The sequence below is a fragment of the Heliconius melpomene genome, chromosome 18 (genome assembly GCF_056956725.1).
Source record: "Heliconius melpomene rosina isolate 202511_hmr_F chromosome 18, ASM5695672v1, whole genome shotgun sequence".
NCBI classification, from domain to species: domain Eukaryota; kingdom Metazoa; phylum Arthropoda; class Insecta; order Lepidoptera; family Nymphalidae; genus Heliconius; species Heliconius melpomene.
The window spans coordinates 3,794,164-3,813,143 of record NC_140406.1 but is presented as its reverse complement, the minus strand read 5'-3'; the positions used below and the strand labels follow the sequence as shown (position 1 = coordinate 3,813,143).

The following is an 18,980-nucleotide window of genomic DNA, read 5'->3' as shown; positions in this document are numbered from 1 at the left end:
AAAGTAGAAAGGCTTACGGGTACAACTTTATTTGAACTTTAAAAACAAAATCCGGACCGGTTGTTAGATATAATAATCTCCTACATCAATCAAAAAGATAGTGAGACGAAAGGAGAGACCTTCAGTACCGTTTTTAGTAACGAAATTATAGATATCTTTTTTTTTATTCAGTTTTAGTTCAATAGCGTCCGGTCGTGGCACAGTTAAGACGTGTTTAGCGATTATTGTGGACATTTATTCCACTGGATTATTTTATTAACAATGTATTGCATTTATATTTAAGACATAGCTATGTATATCTTCACGTTGTCATTGAGTGTGTACCGTTAGGACAGCCACATAAAACCTACTCAGTGTTTCTAAATATTTTGTAAAAAGAATTCACAAAAAATGGATATTTCAAAGTAATTGAAGATGATAATAAGATATATTTGGTATCACTATTTAAAAAACAATAAAGTAAAAAGCAAAGTTTAGTGTCTATATGTTGCCTACTGCCATAAAAGCATGCTAATAAAATGTGTATAATATATTAAACGATTCATTAAGTCAACTTATACATAAAAATTAAAACAATAGTATATCACAATCACTACTTTATTTGTCCTTTAATTGACAAGTATACATACAAACATAAATCAGTAGGGCCGAACTTACAAAATTAAGTAACAAAACAGAACAGAGCAATTTCAATGTCGTAAATATAAACTTACTAACTAGTTCAAAATAGTCAAAATTTTAAAGAAAAATCTAAATACATATACATTATTAAATAACGATAACAAATAAAAAATTAAAAAGCCATCAGATGCTAATAGTATCTATAATAGAGGAACATGAAACATTATGAGAACCTAAATTTTCTATAGAAAATATATCAATATTGTTTATTTTCGATGTTTTCGTCATTATTAGCTCAATAGTTCTGATGGCCATACAAAATCAATACTTTTTAAAACACATAGCATTCAATTACTTATAATATAAAAAAAATATGTACAAAAATGTGCCTTTCCAAAAATAACTTTGTGCATTAGTCAAAGTGCAACTTAAAGTAAGGCAACAATTGTATACCTTTACTTTTATTCTGTAGTATATTTTTAATATGATTAAAACATAGAATACATAGAAAGTATTACACAACGTAAAAAAATATTATTATTCAACAATGAATAGTAGAAAATTTGTGTACTAAGGTGATAAAGCTTAAAACAAATCTGGTATCAATCTAGTGAGCCCATCACTTCGTTCTTACAACATTAAAAAAGAAATAGATTTACAGCCATACCATATACAAGTCAATTTAGATGAGATTTTATAAATCCCTTTTATAATCACATTGCTTACAGCAATTCAATTGACTTCATACAAACTTGAAACTTATCTTAAAAAACAGTTATACCACTCCAATAACATAAAGATAAGCTTTTGCTGCTATCAATCTGAACAATCTATTCAAATTTTTGTTTAACATTATTTAAAGCATTCTCAATATTTTTTATCTTCACACATCTCCCACATTTTGGGGTATAAACAGAGTTAACCTGATGATACAGAACGGTCGAAGAGTAGAGAGTAGTGGCCCTCAAGATAGCTGCAGATGGCTGAGAAGATTTGATTTTGGGGTGTTTCCTTTCATAAGTTTATTTTCTTCCCGATTGAACAATCCGCGGGAGTTTAGGAAACCAAACTTCAGGTCAGCCACAACTCGTCGACCTTACTGTACTGCACTTTGTCTACCTGGACCGTAGAATATTTTATGTTATAAGTAAAATAGTCCCCCAAGAATCATTTGAACCCACGATCGTCACGTTCAACCAGACTATATCCTCAACATTTTAATTGCATACAATGGCAAAAATTGGCCAATCACATGAAAATATCACGTAGTTACTCCATACAATTATGCACTTGCGTACTTTATTTTAAAAATGTCGTAATTACAGCTAGGTAATGCAAAATAAAAGTATTTGCATAATATGTTATAAGCACCAAATCGTTCCTTACATCATTCTTTATCCCTTCTCTCCTTTTCAATAGCTAAGGAAATTAATAATTATTGCAAAATATTTTTTACAATATAAAATAACTTATAGGTCAAATTATGAGTAGTCTCTAAACAAAGTTGAAAATCTTTCATGAATATATCAACAGAAAAACCAAAAAAAAACATTTGAAACTTACAAACTACTCACAACATTTACCACTAATTGTAGATTTGATCATACTTTTTGGCACACAGTTTTAATATAATATTAAAAATTATTAATCGACATTTTTCCAATTTATTATAAGACTCATATTTTTTTAAAATACGACTTTGATGCCAAGAAATACAATGCAAATGCAACCAAGTCCCTTGGTATACTACACTTATGTATATTATTTGATAAAAAGCGGTGGGAAAGTGGGCACATTGATACAATTGCTACTAATTCAGATGAAAAATGCTTAATCGTCTTAAAACCGTCTTTGTTCTTACGTTTCGTATGTATATGCGATACCATTGACGATAACAGTTTCTTTGGAAATTACTTAAAATATAACAAAGTAAGCCATGAATTTAAAAAACATTTAAATTATTGGATAAAATCTGTGATATAGTCACTTTTTTTTCTTTAAATTTTATAAAAGGTAACAGCATGACTGAAGTTTGCCAAGTTTAAAGAATTTTAATAAGCCATTTTAATTAACCATTATTTAATAGCAATACAGCTTTGTAGCATTACATATTAAATCAACTAATATATAATATGTCTGGTACAATTTAAGCTGTAGTTAAATTTTAAAGTCCATAAAAAATGTAAAGTAGGCATTCGATTTGAACTGTTAACTTGAATTACTGTAAAAAAATATTTTATAGTGTCAAAACTCTTCTTGTATCTGTGGCTTATCGCATATAAACATCCGCATATAAAATATTGCGATATTACTTCACTAATAAATATTTTCTGTAAGAATACATATTTATTGCCTTGATTTAAATTTTCTGCAATAAGGCGGTAGGAGAAATTGTTTAAAACCACATTAACATAAAAGTTGTGGACAAATATCAGTAATCGATAAATCTTCCTGTTCATAAACAATATAATTATCAGTTACGATAGACATGAAGGCAACTTTTTGTATTTCCGTATTCAATTTTCACGGTTGAGCATACAATTTCTCATGCGACCTCGATGTCGAACCAAAACTTGTTAACCGGTTATTTAATAGGTATATAATAACGCCCTTTTTATAACATTTATTATCGATATATATTTATTAAAATCGAATAAGAATTAGGATATCAAATACTTACTAGTATAATACGTAATTTTGATAAGAATATGAAAGTTTTAAAATCTATGTGTATAACTAAAATCATAAGTCAATTTAGAACGTACGCTTACCCTGCATCCCCTTAATCTTTAGGAATCCCATAAATTGTTTAAAAAATTAATGTCTTTGTGTAAACCCGTATATAAGTCGACATAGTCCTCAAGAAATATAAAGTAGGCCGAATAAGCCATTAGTTATCGAAAATCTAAAAAAATATAACTCTTTTGGACCACAAGTAAAAACTTAATATTGTTATAACATGTTCAAGAAGAAAAAATATATGATTATTTTGCCTAATGTCGATAAAAATATTGTACTTAATCATTTAAATTGGTAATTCGATTGTCTTGTATATTATATTGTTTAAATTGCATCAAAATTGACACGGACGTACCTCTATAATTAAATAGTTAAAGAAACTATTATAGTATGTAGAAGTATAAGTTGGTATAACCCTTATAACTAGAGGACGTTGGCGAACAAAAAATATTAATTTAAAAAAAACAAGTCTACAACATCAAAACATCAACCATTTCAACATTAACAGCTACAATTAAAACTTCCTATCATATTAGAAGAATGAAATTTGCAAAACCTAATACTTATACTTAGACCTAATCGAATAGATATCGAAACATTTAGAATTTTGAAGATCCTCACTACTAAATAGTATATTAATTAATAGATTGTTGGTAACCAGCCTAAAGCATTAAATTGACAAATATATAACATGTTTGAATGTCTGTTTATCCTCGAAATTTATTTTAATTCATTGAATAAAGAAAAAGAACTGTGAGTGCAAAATTATGCACTAAATTATTAAAGATTTTAATATACAATACGGCCGACCAAAGTTAGCTGCATATGCCAGTGCAAATTTTATTTTAGGACTTTTTCTTACTTTTGATTATTTTCCTCAGAATAACTTCATGGCGCCCATAACTGGTCGGCCGTATTGCAATATATGTAACATTAGTTATCGCCTTTTATTCATTATTCATATAATAAATGCATATTTATAGCGTTACAAAATTAAGTTTTGAACCAACATCTTACACATTGAACAAGAATCACTTATAGTAGATATGTGAATATTGTCTTATATTACTTAACAATTAATATTAATTTTAAAACTAACTACTGTGTAGAAAATATATATTTATATAAGATAAATTGGGGATCTTTAAAATATTAAGAAAATTTCAAGATATAGGTACTTTAATATATGGTATTTCGTTTAGTAAATTATTTGTATTCAGTACAGGACGTTATTAGAAGGCTTTTAAGTGAGGTATTTAAAGAAAAATATTAATATTAATAGGATTATGTGTTCAATAGATTGATATTTAAAAATATTTTATAAGCAACTTTAAAATATGAATACGAAATAATTGAATTTATTATTTGATAGTAGGTGTGTTGTTACTTTAAACTCAAATGACAATGCAAACATAAAATAACATTAACTTCCTGTTAAATTAAATAAGACCCTGTTTTAATCACAGACAAAACGACCTTAAACTTTAATGGTATACAAATAACTCATTAAAAAAACTATATTTTGCACAATGATTATGAAAATGTAATGAATAGAGATATATTTAGATAAAAGATTGTAATTAAATAAATAATATTTACTTTTCTTTTTTATTTGATTAGTAATGAATGAAGTTAGTTGAAGTAGTAAGCCACTCTATTTTTTATATTCTGATTATTTTAAAGGCTGAATTCAACTCTGTATTTAAAAGTTTGTGTAAATATCATCATGTTTCTCCAAGTGAGAGTTGTACAGAATCATAATATGGCGTTTGATAGTTGTATATGTATATTTATTAAGTTATGATTAAAAACCACGATAAAAATTATGTTGTGCTTTTGCTATCAGGATTCACTTAAGATTAGGCAATTTTATAGGTAAAAAGAATATTTAGTACTCTAGACCGACACATACTATATTAGACTTACCTTTCCTATTTATATCTTAGAGAAATTAATATAAATTATTATCTTAGACAAACTCCTACAGAACATTTAACTTCTAAAATGTTTACGTTAGATACTATTTAATATTTATTGTTGATACTTCAGCGAGAAATATCTTACTATATACTATCTAATATTATTGAAATTTTTGATAGATTAAATACTGTTATTTTGAATTATATCTTCAAATGAAGATAATGATCAGATTTCAATTCAGATATACTCGTTTGATCATTTATATTATTATTATTTAGATGTTTGTTTAGAAATTTTCATTTAAATTTGGGACATGTTACAGTCCAATATATATATTTACAGTAACAATTTCATACTAAAGTACCATGTACATGGATAATAATCTTAAATAACTAAAAGCTTAGAATATACGTATATGAAATAACATATTGTCATAAAAGTTATGACAGCAAAATAGAATAATAGACGAAGAATTATCAGTTATACTTTAATTAATTGCCTTGTACGCTTCCAATTCCTTAATACAATTTTGGGACACAGAACATGTCTCAATTAAATATCGATGTAATTAGCATCGATTTTATACTTAAATACTTAGAATATACGTATATTAAGGCAAAAATCTTATTTTGCCTCAAATATCAAATTTCAAACCCAACGATGTTAATAATAATCCAAAAATAGATCAAATCGATCAATTTCTCCAACGATTTCAACCTTCCTTAATGTATTGTCAAAATTTAAACACCACTAAATCCCCATGTGGTATAAAAACCATGCAAATGTGCCAACATTGTGTAAATCGTATAATTTCAATTATTCTATAGATATTTTTTAAATCTACCTACGATAATATCTAAGACACGAAGATTGACAAGAATACGATTTAAATCTAGTTAAATATAAATATTACAATATATGTAAATATTGTTTTAGTTCTTATAATATAATTAATACCTATGTATATAGACAAAAGTATATTTTACGTTGGCCCTCACGTTTCTAGTGTCGATATTATCAATATAATAATAAATTTCAATTTATTTAATTCGTTACGATACATATAACGTGAAGCATAAAAAATACTTTTGTCATCTTGCATCTTTTATTTAAGGCAAGTCAATTAGACCTTCCAATATGAATATAAATACTCATATTCTTGAAAACACAATATCTAAAAGAAATTGTATTAACAATACAATCCTTGTTGCCAAAGCAACTTTATGCCACTAAACACAAAACTACTGCAAAGTCATCACTTAATACTTAAAATGGAGTCTGATAAGTCACTAGCCATGTCTGTAGAAGAACAACGAAGTTCTGGGTCCCGTATACATGTCGATATATACAATAGTATATGAAGGACGTAGGACCCATCCAAATAGTGACAGGATCCAGTAATGTCTAACAGATGGGACCCAAAATGTTCTGACATAGACATATAGTCAGAAGTTCTGTAATCGTCGTAGAAACGACGATCGAGCCTGATCCTAAGCAACCTCGGAAGATAGTTTGTCGGTAACGGAAATTTTTGCCTGAATCAAGCCAGGGTTACGTTCGCCATAGCTGCAACAAAAGAAAAGCAAATAAAAGCCAATATTTTTTTTTATGTATAATAGGTTGGAACTGAAATATTCTTGTATATTGCAATATTATATAATAAGCAAAATCATTGTTAACAGATAGAATATATACAGTAAATAAAAAAAACATTTAAAAATAACAGTTACCTACATGTCATAGTATAGTTTGATATTAGTAATAAAATATTTACGTGTTAATATTATATACAATATGAAAAATATATATAAGATACATAGAAAGAAAACTCTCCCTGACATTTTATTCTACCTTATTCGTCTTTGCGTATTAAATAAATATGTATCAAAATTGTTCGTTAATATAAATATGGTACATATCTAGAATCTTTAAAATTTACTAAATAATACTAAAACAAAGTAGGATCTTTGATTTTCGTGACTATTCCACATTTTAAATGAAACTCTTTAATTTAATCCTCCTAATTTTTTTTTTAGTTTTTTTTAGTATTATACATTTTTGGAAACCCGACAGGTGACTGAGGTTAAAACCTCTACATTAGAGGGCAAGATATTAACAGCTCATACTGCAAGAATCCAGAGCGTTACACGAGGCAATTATGAAAGTCTACCACCACGTGTGGCCACGTGCCATCACCGGTTTCCAAAAATATATAAGACTATATACGGTTAATATGGATAAAGAGTATCATTTAAAATCCTAAAACTTATTTACCCAGTTGATACAAAACAACTGCAAGGCAAGGTTAAAAATTCATAATAAAGTTATATATCGATATCGGTTCATAAAACCAGACGTCAGTGTTTACACGTATATAGAAAAAAAAATGCTTATAAATAAATGCAAAAACAAAAACAAATTTATTTACTTGTTTCGCAATATAAATAATATCGAGGTTACTATTTCAATTACTCTTTTTGACAATTAATTCATAATTGTTCATGAGATCGAAATAAAAATTATTTAAGAGAAGAGAATAAAATACTCGACACGATTATTAACGAGATTCTCTTTAATAATCGTGTAAAGGCATAATCCTGATACACGTACCTATACTTTACCTAGTTATGTTCATAAAATGACTTACACAAACATAAAAGAGTTTATTATAGCTTCGCTTTTTGTATCAATAATAGAATTCTATAATAAAAACCAGGGAAACCAATATTCCATCTGTCACACCCTTATCATTCTTTATACTTGTGTAGATTATTTTTTTTACGTAAATATGTATATCATGTAATCAACTCTTATATAAAAAGTACAAAAAGTTTAGCATAAGCCAATTTATTTTTCTCGTTACGTTCGAGTGTGTGTGAGTGTGTGTGCGTTGAGTGGCGGAGCTCAACGCCGCCTTGTTTGGTTTGTTACCAGAGCGAGGAAATGAAAATATAAAATAATTAATTCCGCTGAGTGGGAATTGAATTCACAGCCGCCGACACGCGCTACACGACGGTATTATATCGACTTATTTTTTAATTTATATACAATTAACGTTTCTGAACAAAATGTATGTAATATAAAATATATAGCACTTAAAAGCAATACTACCACATAAATGGTTATTGATAAATGTGTAGTATCACTTAAAGTAATTACCATTATCATTTTCCTCTATACAATAATAATTATTTATATATACGTAAATACTAAAAGTTGATATGATCTTCATAGAAACTATAAAAAGTAATGTCCGTGTTCCAATTACAAACTGCAATTCCAACAATGTACAACAATGTAAAAAAACATGTTATTTATTTTTGTCACCAAGCAGTAAAGATAGTTCGAGTATTTTAAAAAACGTATAAACAATTTGACCGCGGCGTGGAAATCCGTAAAAATAATCGACAGTCCCTACGTATAAAATAAGCCCGTGCCATAAGAAAAGGTTTAGGGGAGATAGGAATAAAGTTTCATCTTGATCTTAAAACATATCACCGAAGCTAATAAAAGTGTGTTGAAAATAAAAAAAAAAATGTAAATATTAGTATATATAGAGGACTGACGCTGTCACGGGTGAGGGGTACCAGTGTACGACTGTAAACGCGAAGGTTGTGGGTTCATTGCCACTCGTGGGAATGAAATATTTAAAATTTTCATTTCTTCACTCTGGTAGCAAGATAAAGCACAGCATAGTTCCGCCACTCATCAAGCAATGCCTTAAAAAATCGGCGGAAAATATGTCTTAATGGAGAACGGAGTGTCTTAACACTAAGTCTCAAATTCCCTCTGTTCATGCTACATGCGGAATACGTAAAACTAAAAAAATACCGTTATCTAATTAAATACTCACGCTAAACCACGTTCCCGTAGCCTTTTCTTGACAGCAGGCTTTATTTTAGGCTTGCCATTGCTATGCAATCCACGACCAGTTATAAAATACAACGTGTAAGTCTTAACTGGACTTTTATCCTGGACTTCTCTTAGTTTTTTAATATGTAGATCTAAGAAGAGATCCATAGACTCTCTGGCTTCACTCACTTTTAGAAAATGGAGGTCGATTGTAGAATTGTCTGGGTTGTTTTGGGCGTGGTACTGTATAAAGAAAATTATTTTAGAAGAATAAATTGGAATTATGGTTTAAATTCTAGTTAAAAATATGTGTTGGTGGCGGAGAGCGGAGTTTTATCCTGAACTTCTAAGTTTTAAGGTTCCATATCTCAAACGAAAAAATAAAATCCTTGTGCGATTACTTTGATGTTTGTTTGTCTGTCTATTAAGACCATTTTGTAATATGTAAATCTGGAAAAAGATCTATGGACTCTCTATCTTGGCTAACTTTGAGTAAGTGAAGGTTTAGTCTGACAAAACAAAGAACCGGAAGTCAACAGACAAATACTTTTTGGGATACACTATGGAACTTAAAAAAGAAAAAAAGAGAATAGATAAACCGATTTGCGTTTTTCTCCGTTTCTTTAGATACTTACTTGTATCAAAGTTGCTGCTGCCAAACTGTTAGCGTGCTCATAGCTTTGTTTATGAAAGGTGGAGATCTCAGAGCAATGTGTCGCCACTTGGGTCATACCGCGTCTTACATAATCTTGTGCTTTACGATAATATCTGGAAAGTTATTTTAGATATGTTAATATTTATTTTTGTTGCTTCATGCCCTACCTTGCATAAAACAGGGTAGACGTAGTGTTAAGATACTCCTTCCCCGGCGATCCACTCCATTTTTGAGAAATTGCGTGTTTAGTCGCTTCAGATCAAGAAAACGAAAATAATTCCTTCATCCGAGTGGGAATCGAACCCATAAATACTATTTCTAAATGTTTAATTTTAAACGTTGTTTTTTTTTAATTTATTTTCAATAAGATTTTTTTTATGTTTGAACATAAAAAGTAAATATCACAACTTATTGAAGTTTTAAAAAATAAACAATCAAGAGATTAAATTAAAATTATTTATTCAAAAAATCAAGAATGTCTCTTTAATAAATAAAAAATCTAATTAAGGCATGCAATTGGAATTGAGAGAACAGATAAATAAAACAAAAAAGTTTAAAATATTTAAGAAACTAACTCATTTCTGATTTTCAAATGTGTTTCGGCTTGGTCTCTATATTGTTGCACAATGGACAAGTCCACTTTTTCCGTTTTCGGTAACAATGGCCATTCCACCTCTGACAATATCTAAAAAATAATTATAAAAATTAAAAAAACCAAATAAAGCAGAAAATCATGGCAAAATTAAAATATGCACTGTTCTTTGTTGATAATTATAATTTATTCATGTATGAATATACGGGTGACCCTCGCGCGGCTTCGCCCGCTTGAACTTATTGTTATGTTATAGCCAAATTCCACAAAAAAAAATATATAAATTGAAGTCTATCTGATATTCTGATGTGTAAACCGTATTATTGTAAAGATTCATCTAAATCCGTCCAGTATTTTGGCCTGAAAGTAGAACAAGCACCCCCAGGATATTAGTGTTTGGAGGAACAACGCATTATCTTTTTTTTTTAAATAAAAAAAAACAAGGGAATAACGTAAATTTCAATGTAACTAGCAAAAGAAAATTTTGCATTTAAGTGATAAATATACTCGTATATTTCAGAGAGGAGTGTAGAGGAGCACTAAGAGGAAGAGGAGGCAACATAAAACGTAATGTTATGTTTTATGTTTCCTCCTATTCTAGTCCACGAACGCCGAGTTGAGGGCTATAGAGATATAGAAAAACGGAGACATACAAGAACTGTGTATCCATTTGACTTGATTTAATTTAATTATTAATATTCTTGTATTCCTTACCCTTTTTTGTTCTTGGGCTAATTTTTCTTGTTGTCTTTCCAATTCCCTTTTTGTAATGAATTTGTTCACACCATCTTTCTGATCAAGAACGTGTTCTTGATTAGTGGATATTAAGAGAACCTAAAATATAAAAAATATATATTCATACATAATATTTTCTTCTTATTTAAACAAAATGGGAAAATTATTATATTTAAATTATTTTTAATTTTCCACCGGCAAGGCAGAGGGAAATAATATTAAGAGGGAACCTTATATAAAGACACCCCGTTGCCCATTAAGCCACTTCCGTTCTCCACTTTCCGCCGAATTGAGTCGTGAGCCTGCTAAGTAATAAATAACTGGTTTTAAAAAAACCACCCATCCTTTCATTCCATTTTCCAGTTATAAAACCGTGTTAGATATAAAAAGTCACGTCACCTCGACGGTTGCTTGGAAGTTTTCTTCATGGGCGTGAAGCAATTCACTCAGCGTATCTGCAGGTATTTCTGGGAATAAATTTTTTAGTTTGTCCCTCGAAAGCATTGCAGCCAAATCTTGAGGTCTGCTATTGTTACGCATCTCGGCCACGTCCTTGTAATACAACGATAGTGCGTAGTCCATGTCCATGATTTCCCGAAAATCTGGGACTGCAGGTTCCTTACCTGCCTTATGTAATTCTAACTCTTTTTTGGCCAGTTCTCTAAAAATATTTAAATATACTAAATATTTAAATTACTAAATGTGAAACATTAAAATGGTTAATACAGTGATGGAATTAGAGTTTTATCAAACTTTTTTCAGCTTTCCAATATATCCTTAATCTCGAGGGATTGCGTATCGAGTCGCGGAACTAAATGCCGTGCTTTGCCTTGTTACCAAACCAAAATATTAATTATAAATCTCTTCGAGCGGAAATCGACCCGACGATCGTCGCGTTTTTCGGTTTCATATGTATATTTATATAACATTAATGATTACATTTACAATTTTATGGAACACTATATGATTACGCCTAGATTTACGCTCCAAACAGAGTATAATGTTGTACCATCGTAATAGATTTAATAAGTTCATATCCTACATTCTGGAGCAGTTAAAAAAAATCTATTAAGCACCTTTAGCTTTACCTTTGGTCCATTTAGTTGAACATAATATATTAAAGAACATATATACTGTATAATTTAATTATATTAAAGGTTATGATGTGTGTGACTGTAAGGACGACGGTTGTAGTTTCGATTTCTACTCGATGGAATAAAATATTTAATATTTTAATTTCCTCCCTCTTTCGCATCGCTCGCTAATTCGCTAAATCGCTACTCATCACACAATACCTTGAGAATTCATCCAAATGAGAGGGACCGAGAGTATTGACACTAGGTTCCCTGCTGTATGCAGGGTATAGCGTGAAGTTAAAAAAAATATGTATAAATTACCTTGCAAATTCCTCATCTTGTTTAATTATCAGCTCCGCCTGCCTTGCGTCTTCCCCCAATTGATACATAAGGGACTCCACCCATAAAGCATTAATCTCGTTTAGAATTGACATAGGCATTCTTACTGTAGGATTAACATTTGACGGATAATCCATGGTACGCCCAAATAGTACGTCAAGCTGCCGTATGAACTCTGTGCCTAAGTTGACATTAGCCGTTTTTTCTTGATCGTCTACTCCAATATACTCGTCATCGCTTGATTCGGCATCTTCTTCCTTAGACGTACTAGGAGTATTACGATCGGGTTCAGGTGGTCGATAGTTTGATGAACTTGGAGTTTGTTCGTCGTTGTTGCTCACGTTAGGTTTTTGTTCTGCGTTGTGTGAGCTAGTATTGCCAGTATTATTATTTTGCTCTGTACCATCATCGCCGCGACGAAAGTTGCGTATTTTTAAATTATGCGGAGAGTACATACTATCAGGTAGAACAATGTTTTGCTCAATCTTACGTTTTAATTCCAATGAAGCTTCTGATACCACCGTTTCCTTCCTAGCTTTTTTCATTTGTAATGAAGGCGAAGATGTCTTAGCGGAGCGTTCAGAATCAGTGTTTTGATTTGTCGTTGATGGTTCATTCACACCTGGCAGTACGCCGTAAGCTGATAAACACTGACAAAGTTCCATATCTTGCGAGTCTTCTTCTGCATCAGAAACCTGGTCACCTTCAGCCACTTTACAAAATCGATTATTTTCCACCCCATCTAAAACAATTTCTACTGCCCAGTTAACGTCACCACAACAGTGATCGAAAATATCTCGCAAATCAGATCGCGTCACGTGCTTAAATAGTTTGCGAAATGATGAAAAATGTTTTTCTTCATTCTGACACCGATAATTGTTAGTCGACAGTTCATTATTATTTGTGGATGTACTCTTATCAAGCATCCATTTTTCTGGAATTTTATTATTTTTTGAAGCAACGTAAGAATCATTGATGTCCCTTGCAACTGCAGCAATCATTTTTAAACCACTCCTTGAATTTGGGATGTCGGTATCACCTACTTCAATACTTGTACTCCGTGATACTTTCTCCACTACGGGTGAAATATGCTTAGTGACTGACGAACTGCCGCCTTCATTCCACGATGGTAAGAACATTGATATCTTGCTCCAATCTTGGCAAACTTGAGCATTTGGAAAAAGTGTCTCTTCTGTATTAGATCGCGGACCTTTAATTCTTTGAGGTTTTGAATTTTGCACCTTCTGAGTTTGTTCATATTTTTTTCTATTAGTTTTCATTGAATTATCATCCCAACTTTCACCAGTTTCCCATTCCTCCTCTACTTTTTCCATTTCTTCTAATGTCTTTTTTATTTCAGCGAATTTGTCATTTACTTCAGTGTTATTATATATTATCTCTTGTTCATCTTTGTGCATACCACTGTTATCCTTTTTATACTGAACTGCACTAGAGGAGTCCTTATTGTTATCATCTGATGATATATCGTCATTAATATTAATATTGGGAGTCGAAGCCTGAATCATTATCTGAGATGTTTCAATCTTTTGCATTTCCTGTTGTGCACCTCCTGAATTTAGTTCAGTTTTTTTTACATTTTCGCTCCTATTAGGTAATGATAGCGATATATGTGAAACAGGTGGAATATTTCTTACAACTGGGGGTTGCATCCTGTGATCATAATAACAATTTAGTCTTCTCATCAAAACAGCGCCAGTAATACCATTTTCATAATTGTCCAACATTTTTCGAATTGTATGTATTGGAACATTATGAGTGTTCTTTCGTACTAACTCGTTAGCTTTACGAGCCCAAGGTGTATTTGGTTCTACAACCTCCACTATATAACCATTTGCTACTCCTTCTCTCACATAAGGTTCCATCTCCCAAACTTCAATATTAGTGTTGTCAATAATTACTGGGCTCATACCATCTCTCATCGATTTTTGCGCTCTATTTTGATTCCAAGAATGAGCTTCTGGGAGTCTGTATTTATTGAAGCTATAAACGCCTCGTTTTATGAAGAAGTCGTCAGTGCTTAAAACATGGGAGAAATAATGCTGCGTAAATTGTGCACCGTACATGGCGCATATAATTTGTTTGGCTGTAAATGATTTTCCACTGCCCGGCACGCCTCTCAAAATAATTAAAATGCGCGTACCACTTTCATTTTGAGCTACAATTTGCCGAATTTGATTGGTCCAAAAATTTTTTGCCATATTGGATGTAGAAGTTGTTGCTTTAGGCTTTAGTTGTATTTGTCGTCTAGAATTTTGGGAGGCATTCGCATATGAAGGAATACTAGACACTGATTCTTGAGCTATTCTGGATGAAGTCGGTATAGCTTGCACATTTGGCTCTGTTGGGTTTATATCAACATTAACATCAACATTATTTGTAGGAGTGCTACTACTGCCTTCATTTTCGTCATTTACGGAAGCAGAATTTCCATCCATAATAATGCTCACAACCGCGTCCGCGGCCTCGTTAACTGTAGGAAATAAAAAAAATCTTAAAAATCAATTTATTAGATAGTAAAATAATCAAGTTGTTAGAAGAGAATAGAGTACTAGCATAGTTCACTTTATTAAGTGAACTATAATAAATACAGCAATAATCAACTTGTTTAGGGAATTTATAATCTATATCTATATATATAAAAGGACTTGTCCTCACTGACTGAGGTAAGACGCACGCACAGCCGTAACCGCTGTGCGTAGAAACGTGAAATTTGGTCAGATGTTTACTTTCGTTATCTGGACATCCACTAAGAAGGGATTTTGAAAAATTTTAGCCCTAAAGGGGTGAAATAGAGGTTCAAAGTTTGTATGGAAAAATTTTTAAATCGGCACCGATCTTTATAAAATTTGAAATTGAGATTTTTAAAAGTATTTAATTGAACACGTGTTTCATCGTTTTCTAGAATTCTCCCTCTAGGGGTGCAAATGAGGGGTTGAAAGTTTGTATGAAAAAATCTTTAAATCACCACTGATTGGCTCAGGCGAAGCTGCGCGCAACCGCTAGTATATATATAAAAGGACTTGTCCTCACTGACTGAGGTAAGACGCACGCACAGCCGTAACCGCTGATGGTAGAAAGATGAAATTTGGACAGATGTTTACTTTTGTAATCTGGACATCCACTAAGAAGGGATTTTGAAAAATTTTAACCCTAAAGGGGTGAAATAGGGGTAGAAAGTTTGTATGGGAAAATCTTTAAAACGCCACCGATTATTATAAAATTTGAAATTTAGACTCTTAAAAATATTTCATTGAACACATGTTTTATAGTTTATTAGAATTCACCCCCAAAATAAGTAAGCGAAGCTGCGCGCGTCCGCTAATAATGTATAAAAAATGGAAAATTACAATAATTTTGATTAGTTGGGGTAACTGTTTAAATTATTCTTATACCACATATTATATATTTTTTTATTTCATAGTGCCTAAAATCAGTGGCATGTTAATGTTATATTAAGGTAATAAAATTAAAAATATATAAAATTAATTATATTTTATATTTTTTGTTACTTTATTGACACACACACACAAACTTACACATATACAAACACACACATATACAAACACCATATACAAACACACACATATAAAAACATACACATATACAAACACGCACTTTTACACTTACACGTGCACGCACAACATCCAACTTACTCATTATTCTGCAATATCTATAATCCTAAATTATTTACATTGTTACTTAATGTACCTATTGTTGTAGTTTATATATTGTATTCGTTTCTCTATCCCCTGTTGTACTGTAATTATAATTTCGGTGCATACCAGCATTTTTATCCATTTCTGCGAGTGAGATCCTGGCGACTAGTAATACAGGCTCTGAGCTTAGTACAAGCGTCAGTCTCACATGATAGTAAATAATATTTTTATGTACCTAAATATACACAACTTTTTTGTATACTTTACTTTGTGTGGAGAAATAAATTATTTTATTATTATTTTTTATTTTTATTATTATTGAGAAAGTGAAAAAAACTAGTATAGCTACATAGCTCACATACACAGCCTTTATGCTTGTCTGTGCCATCATAGCTTCAAAAAGATTAACCAATTTTAGTTTCTTTTTGTTTTTTTTTGTTTAAAAGGCAACTTAAGGGAGAGTGTATCAGTTGAATATAGCTACTCCACCACCCCACTCGCAATGTCTTAAAGAGAAGGTGGAAAATTTGAGCAGAGTATCACACACTAGGTTCTTTCTGCCTACCCTGCTATACCAGATAATAGGTAAAGCTGATTTTGCTTTTTGTTTAATTATAAGATTTTAAATAAATTCTTTTATAAATCCAAGGGCAACAACTGTAAAATACAGCAAGGACAGATAAGATATCATAGCCAATTATAAATATTGTGTGCAAGGTATGGACATGAAATAAGTTAATAATAATAATAGTATTTTATAATTTAAATGCATAAATAAAAAACAATAGGTCATATGCTTGGATTTTAATGTTCACTTTTGATTTGAGCTGTTATGAGCTAATAAAAAATATTTGTTGCAACAATATAAAATATACATATTCAAATTCCCACAATATGTATAAAAAAAGGACACACACAATCAAAATTATGAAAAATATTGTAATAAATGATATATTGCTAAACCTATAATATATATTTTTTTTGTTAAAGCTGTAACCCTCATACTACTGCCTACCAATGCAATGAAATGTTAAGCTAGTATCCACCATACTCTGCCTTTTATTTAAATTTATATTGACAGAACAAACTCATTCTCTGGATGAAGATGAAACCCACAACTTACTAACTTATCAATCTAAAGATAGCTAGAATATATGAAATAAATATAGTTGTATGTTTAGACTAATATAACTCTTATATGATTTATGTTATGTTTAATTTGATTGGACTTCTAACTGAAGGAAGTAAAATTGAGTTTTTTTTATGTTTAATTCATGATAATTAACAACATTTAGGTCTAAGGTGGTTATAATTATTTTTTTCCAAAAAATGTAAAATTAATACATTGTTATTAAATATCTGCACCTTAAATAGAAGATCTCCAGTACTCTAAGAATGTCATTGAGTAGCCAAATTGACCAATTACCCATTAATAAATTCATATATGGTCCACCTTATAACTCCACCACCTTTCCCCCTTCTCTAGCCATAGTCAACTCCCAGTAAACTGCTAAACCCTCCCCCCATTGCCTTGTCTTACTTTTCCTTGTCAATATAAAACATAACTACAATACTTTTAAAATATTAAAATTATAGCTTAAAGTGATTATGATGATAGTTTTCTGCTTTTTTATTTTAGAGGTGTTACATACATAAATAAATATAACATAATATTTTGAATTCCATAGTACATAGCATGATACAAAAACCAGACAACCAACTTGAAATAAATTCAAAATTGAAGATTATAAACTGTTGAGTACCATTAAATAAATCAAGAAAAACAGTGTACAAACATGCAAAACTAAACACAAACAAATACTTCAAAAAAATATTTACATTAGTGAAACCAGTTCTTCATTCTGATAATAGTTTGTTCTCACATAAATGCCAATAAATGCAAAAAAAATATTATGAGACAACCTCAAGCAACCAAATGCGAGTGTAGCTCAGGTGAGCTCTCGCTGATAACAAACAAAGATGCCGGCACAACACCCTAAAATCAATACAGCACTCCCTAGCCATTTCAATCAATGCAGCCTACATTGCAGCCCGGGCAAAATATCATTAAAGGATTATAAACTTCCATGCAAGTAATATTCAACTGTTGTCAGACCTAGCATAGGACATCATTTATCATGTCTAGGTGATAACAGTATACATATACAACATATGTATATTGCTGTAAGTACAACTATGGGCAGAAATGGCGCGCATTCTATACGTGTATACATATGCAAGTGCAACAAATCAATACAAACTGGTGCAACCTATAACCAACTATAGAACTTTGAATTGGTACTTACGATCACCTTCGCAACTCTCAATGATTGTAAGATATACATCCTTGCTTAATACGTTCCCAAATGTATTTATCAGCGTCTCCAGAACTTCATCATAGTTAATGTCTTGTTGTTCTTCCATAGTGTCAATTATATCACCAAATTTAAATTTAAGAAAGTTCTCTTGGTTCACTTGTTAATTTTAAATAATACTTTATAGAATTTGACATAAACAAATAATCAAACAATAATAAATCCATTCCAAAACACATTATGTGCAGTAACAATAACAAAGTTACGAAGACGTAACGACGTCGTGTGTTACAAAATGACAACAGCAGAGACAAAGACAGATTTGAGAATTAAGCGAGCGCTAAACTTAAGCGTGATTAGTCGAATAATCGATTTTTATTTTTAAAAAATCCAAATAACTTAAGTATAATTATTTTCTTAATCTTAAGCATATGAATCGTTAAATGAACACGTTTAACA

General features: G+C 30.7%; 1 protein-coding gene across 2 annotated transcripts; it reads right to left on the bottom strand.

Annotated features, from left to right (window-relative positions):
- Nucleotides 1–581: 581 nt before the first annotated feature.
- LOC146529228 (uncharacterized) lies at nucleotides 582–18,828 on the bottom strand. 2 transcript variants are annotated; one of them, XM_085201571.1, is made up of 8 exons: nucleotides 18,513–18,828; nucleotides 12,512–15,020; nucleotides 11,514–11,775; nucleotides 11,094–11,213; nucleotides 10,363–10,472; nucleotides 9,768–9,900; nucleotides 9,134–9,375; nucleotides 582–6,846 (listed from the first exon to the last, which is right to left on the bottom strand). In XM_085201571.1, the coding sequence occupies exons 1-8, from the start codon at nucleotides 18,628–18,630 to the stop codon at nucleotides 6,771–6,773; spliced, it is 3,570 nt and encodes a 1,189-aa protein (XP_085057697.1). In that variant the 5' UTR covers nucleotides 18,631–18,828; the 3' UTR covers nucleotides 582–6,770. The 2 variants fall into 2 exon arrangements, with proteins under 2 accessions (XP_085057697.1, XP_085057698.1); XM_085201572.1 differs by lacking the exon at nucleotides 18,513–18,828 and adding an exon at nucleotides 18,046–18,437.
- Nucleotides 18,829–18,980: the final 152 nt, after the last annotated feature.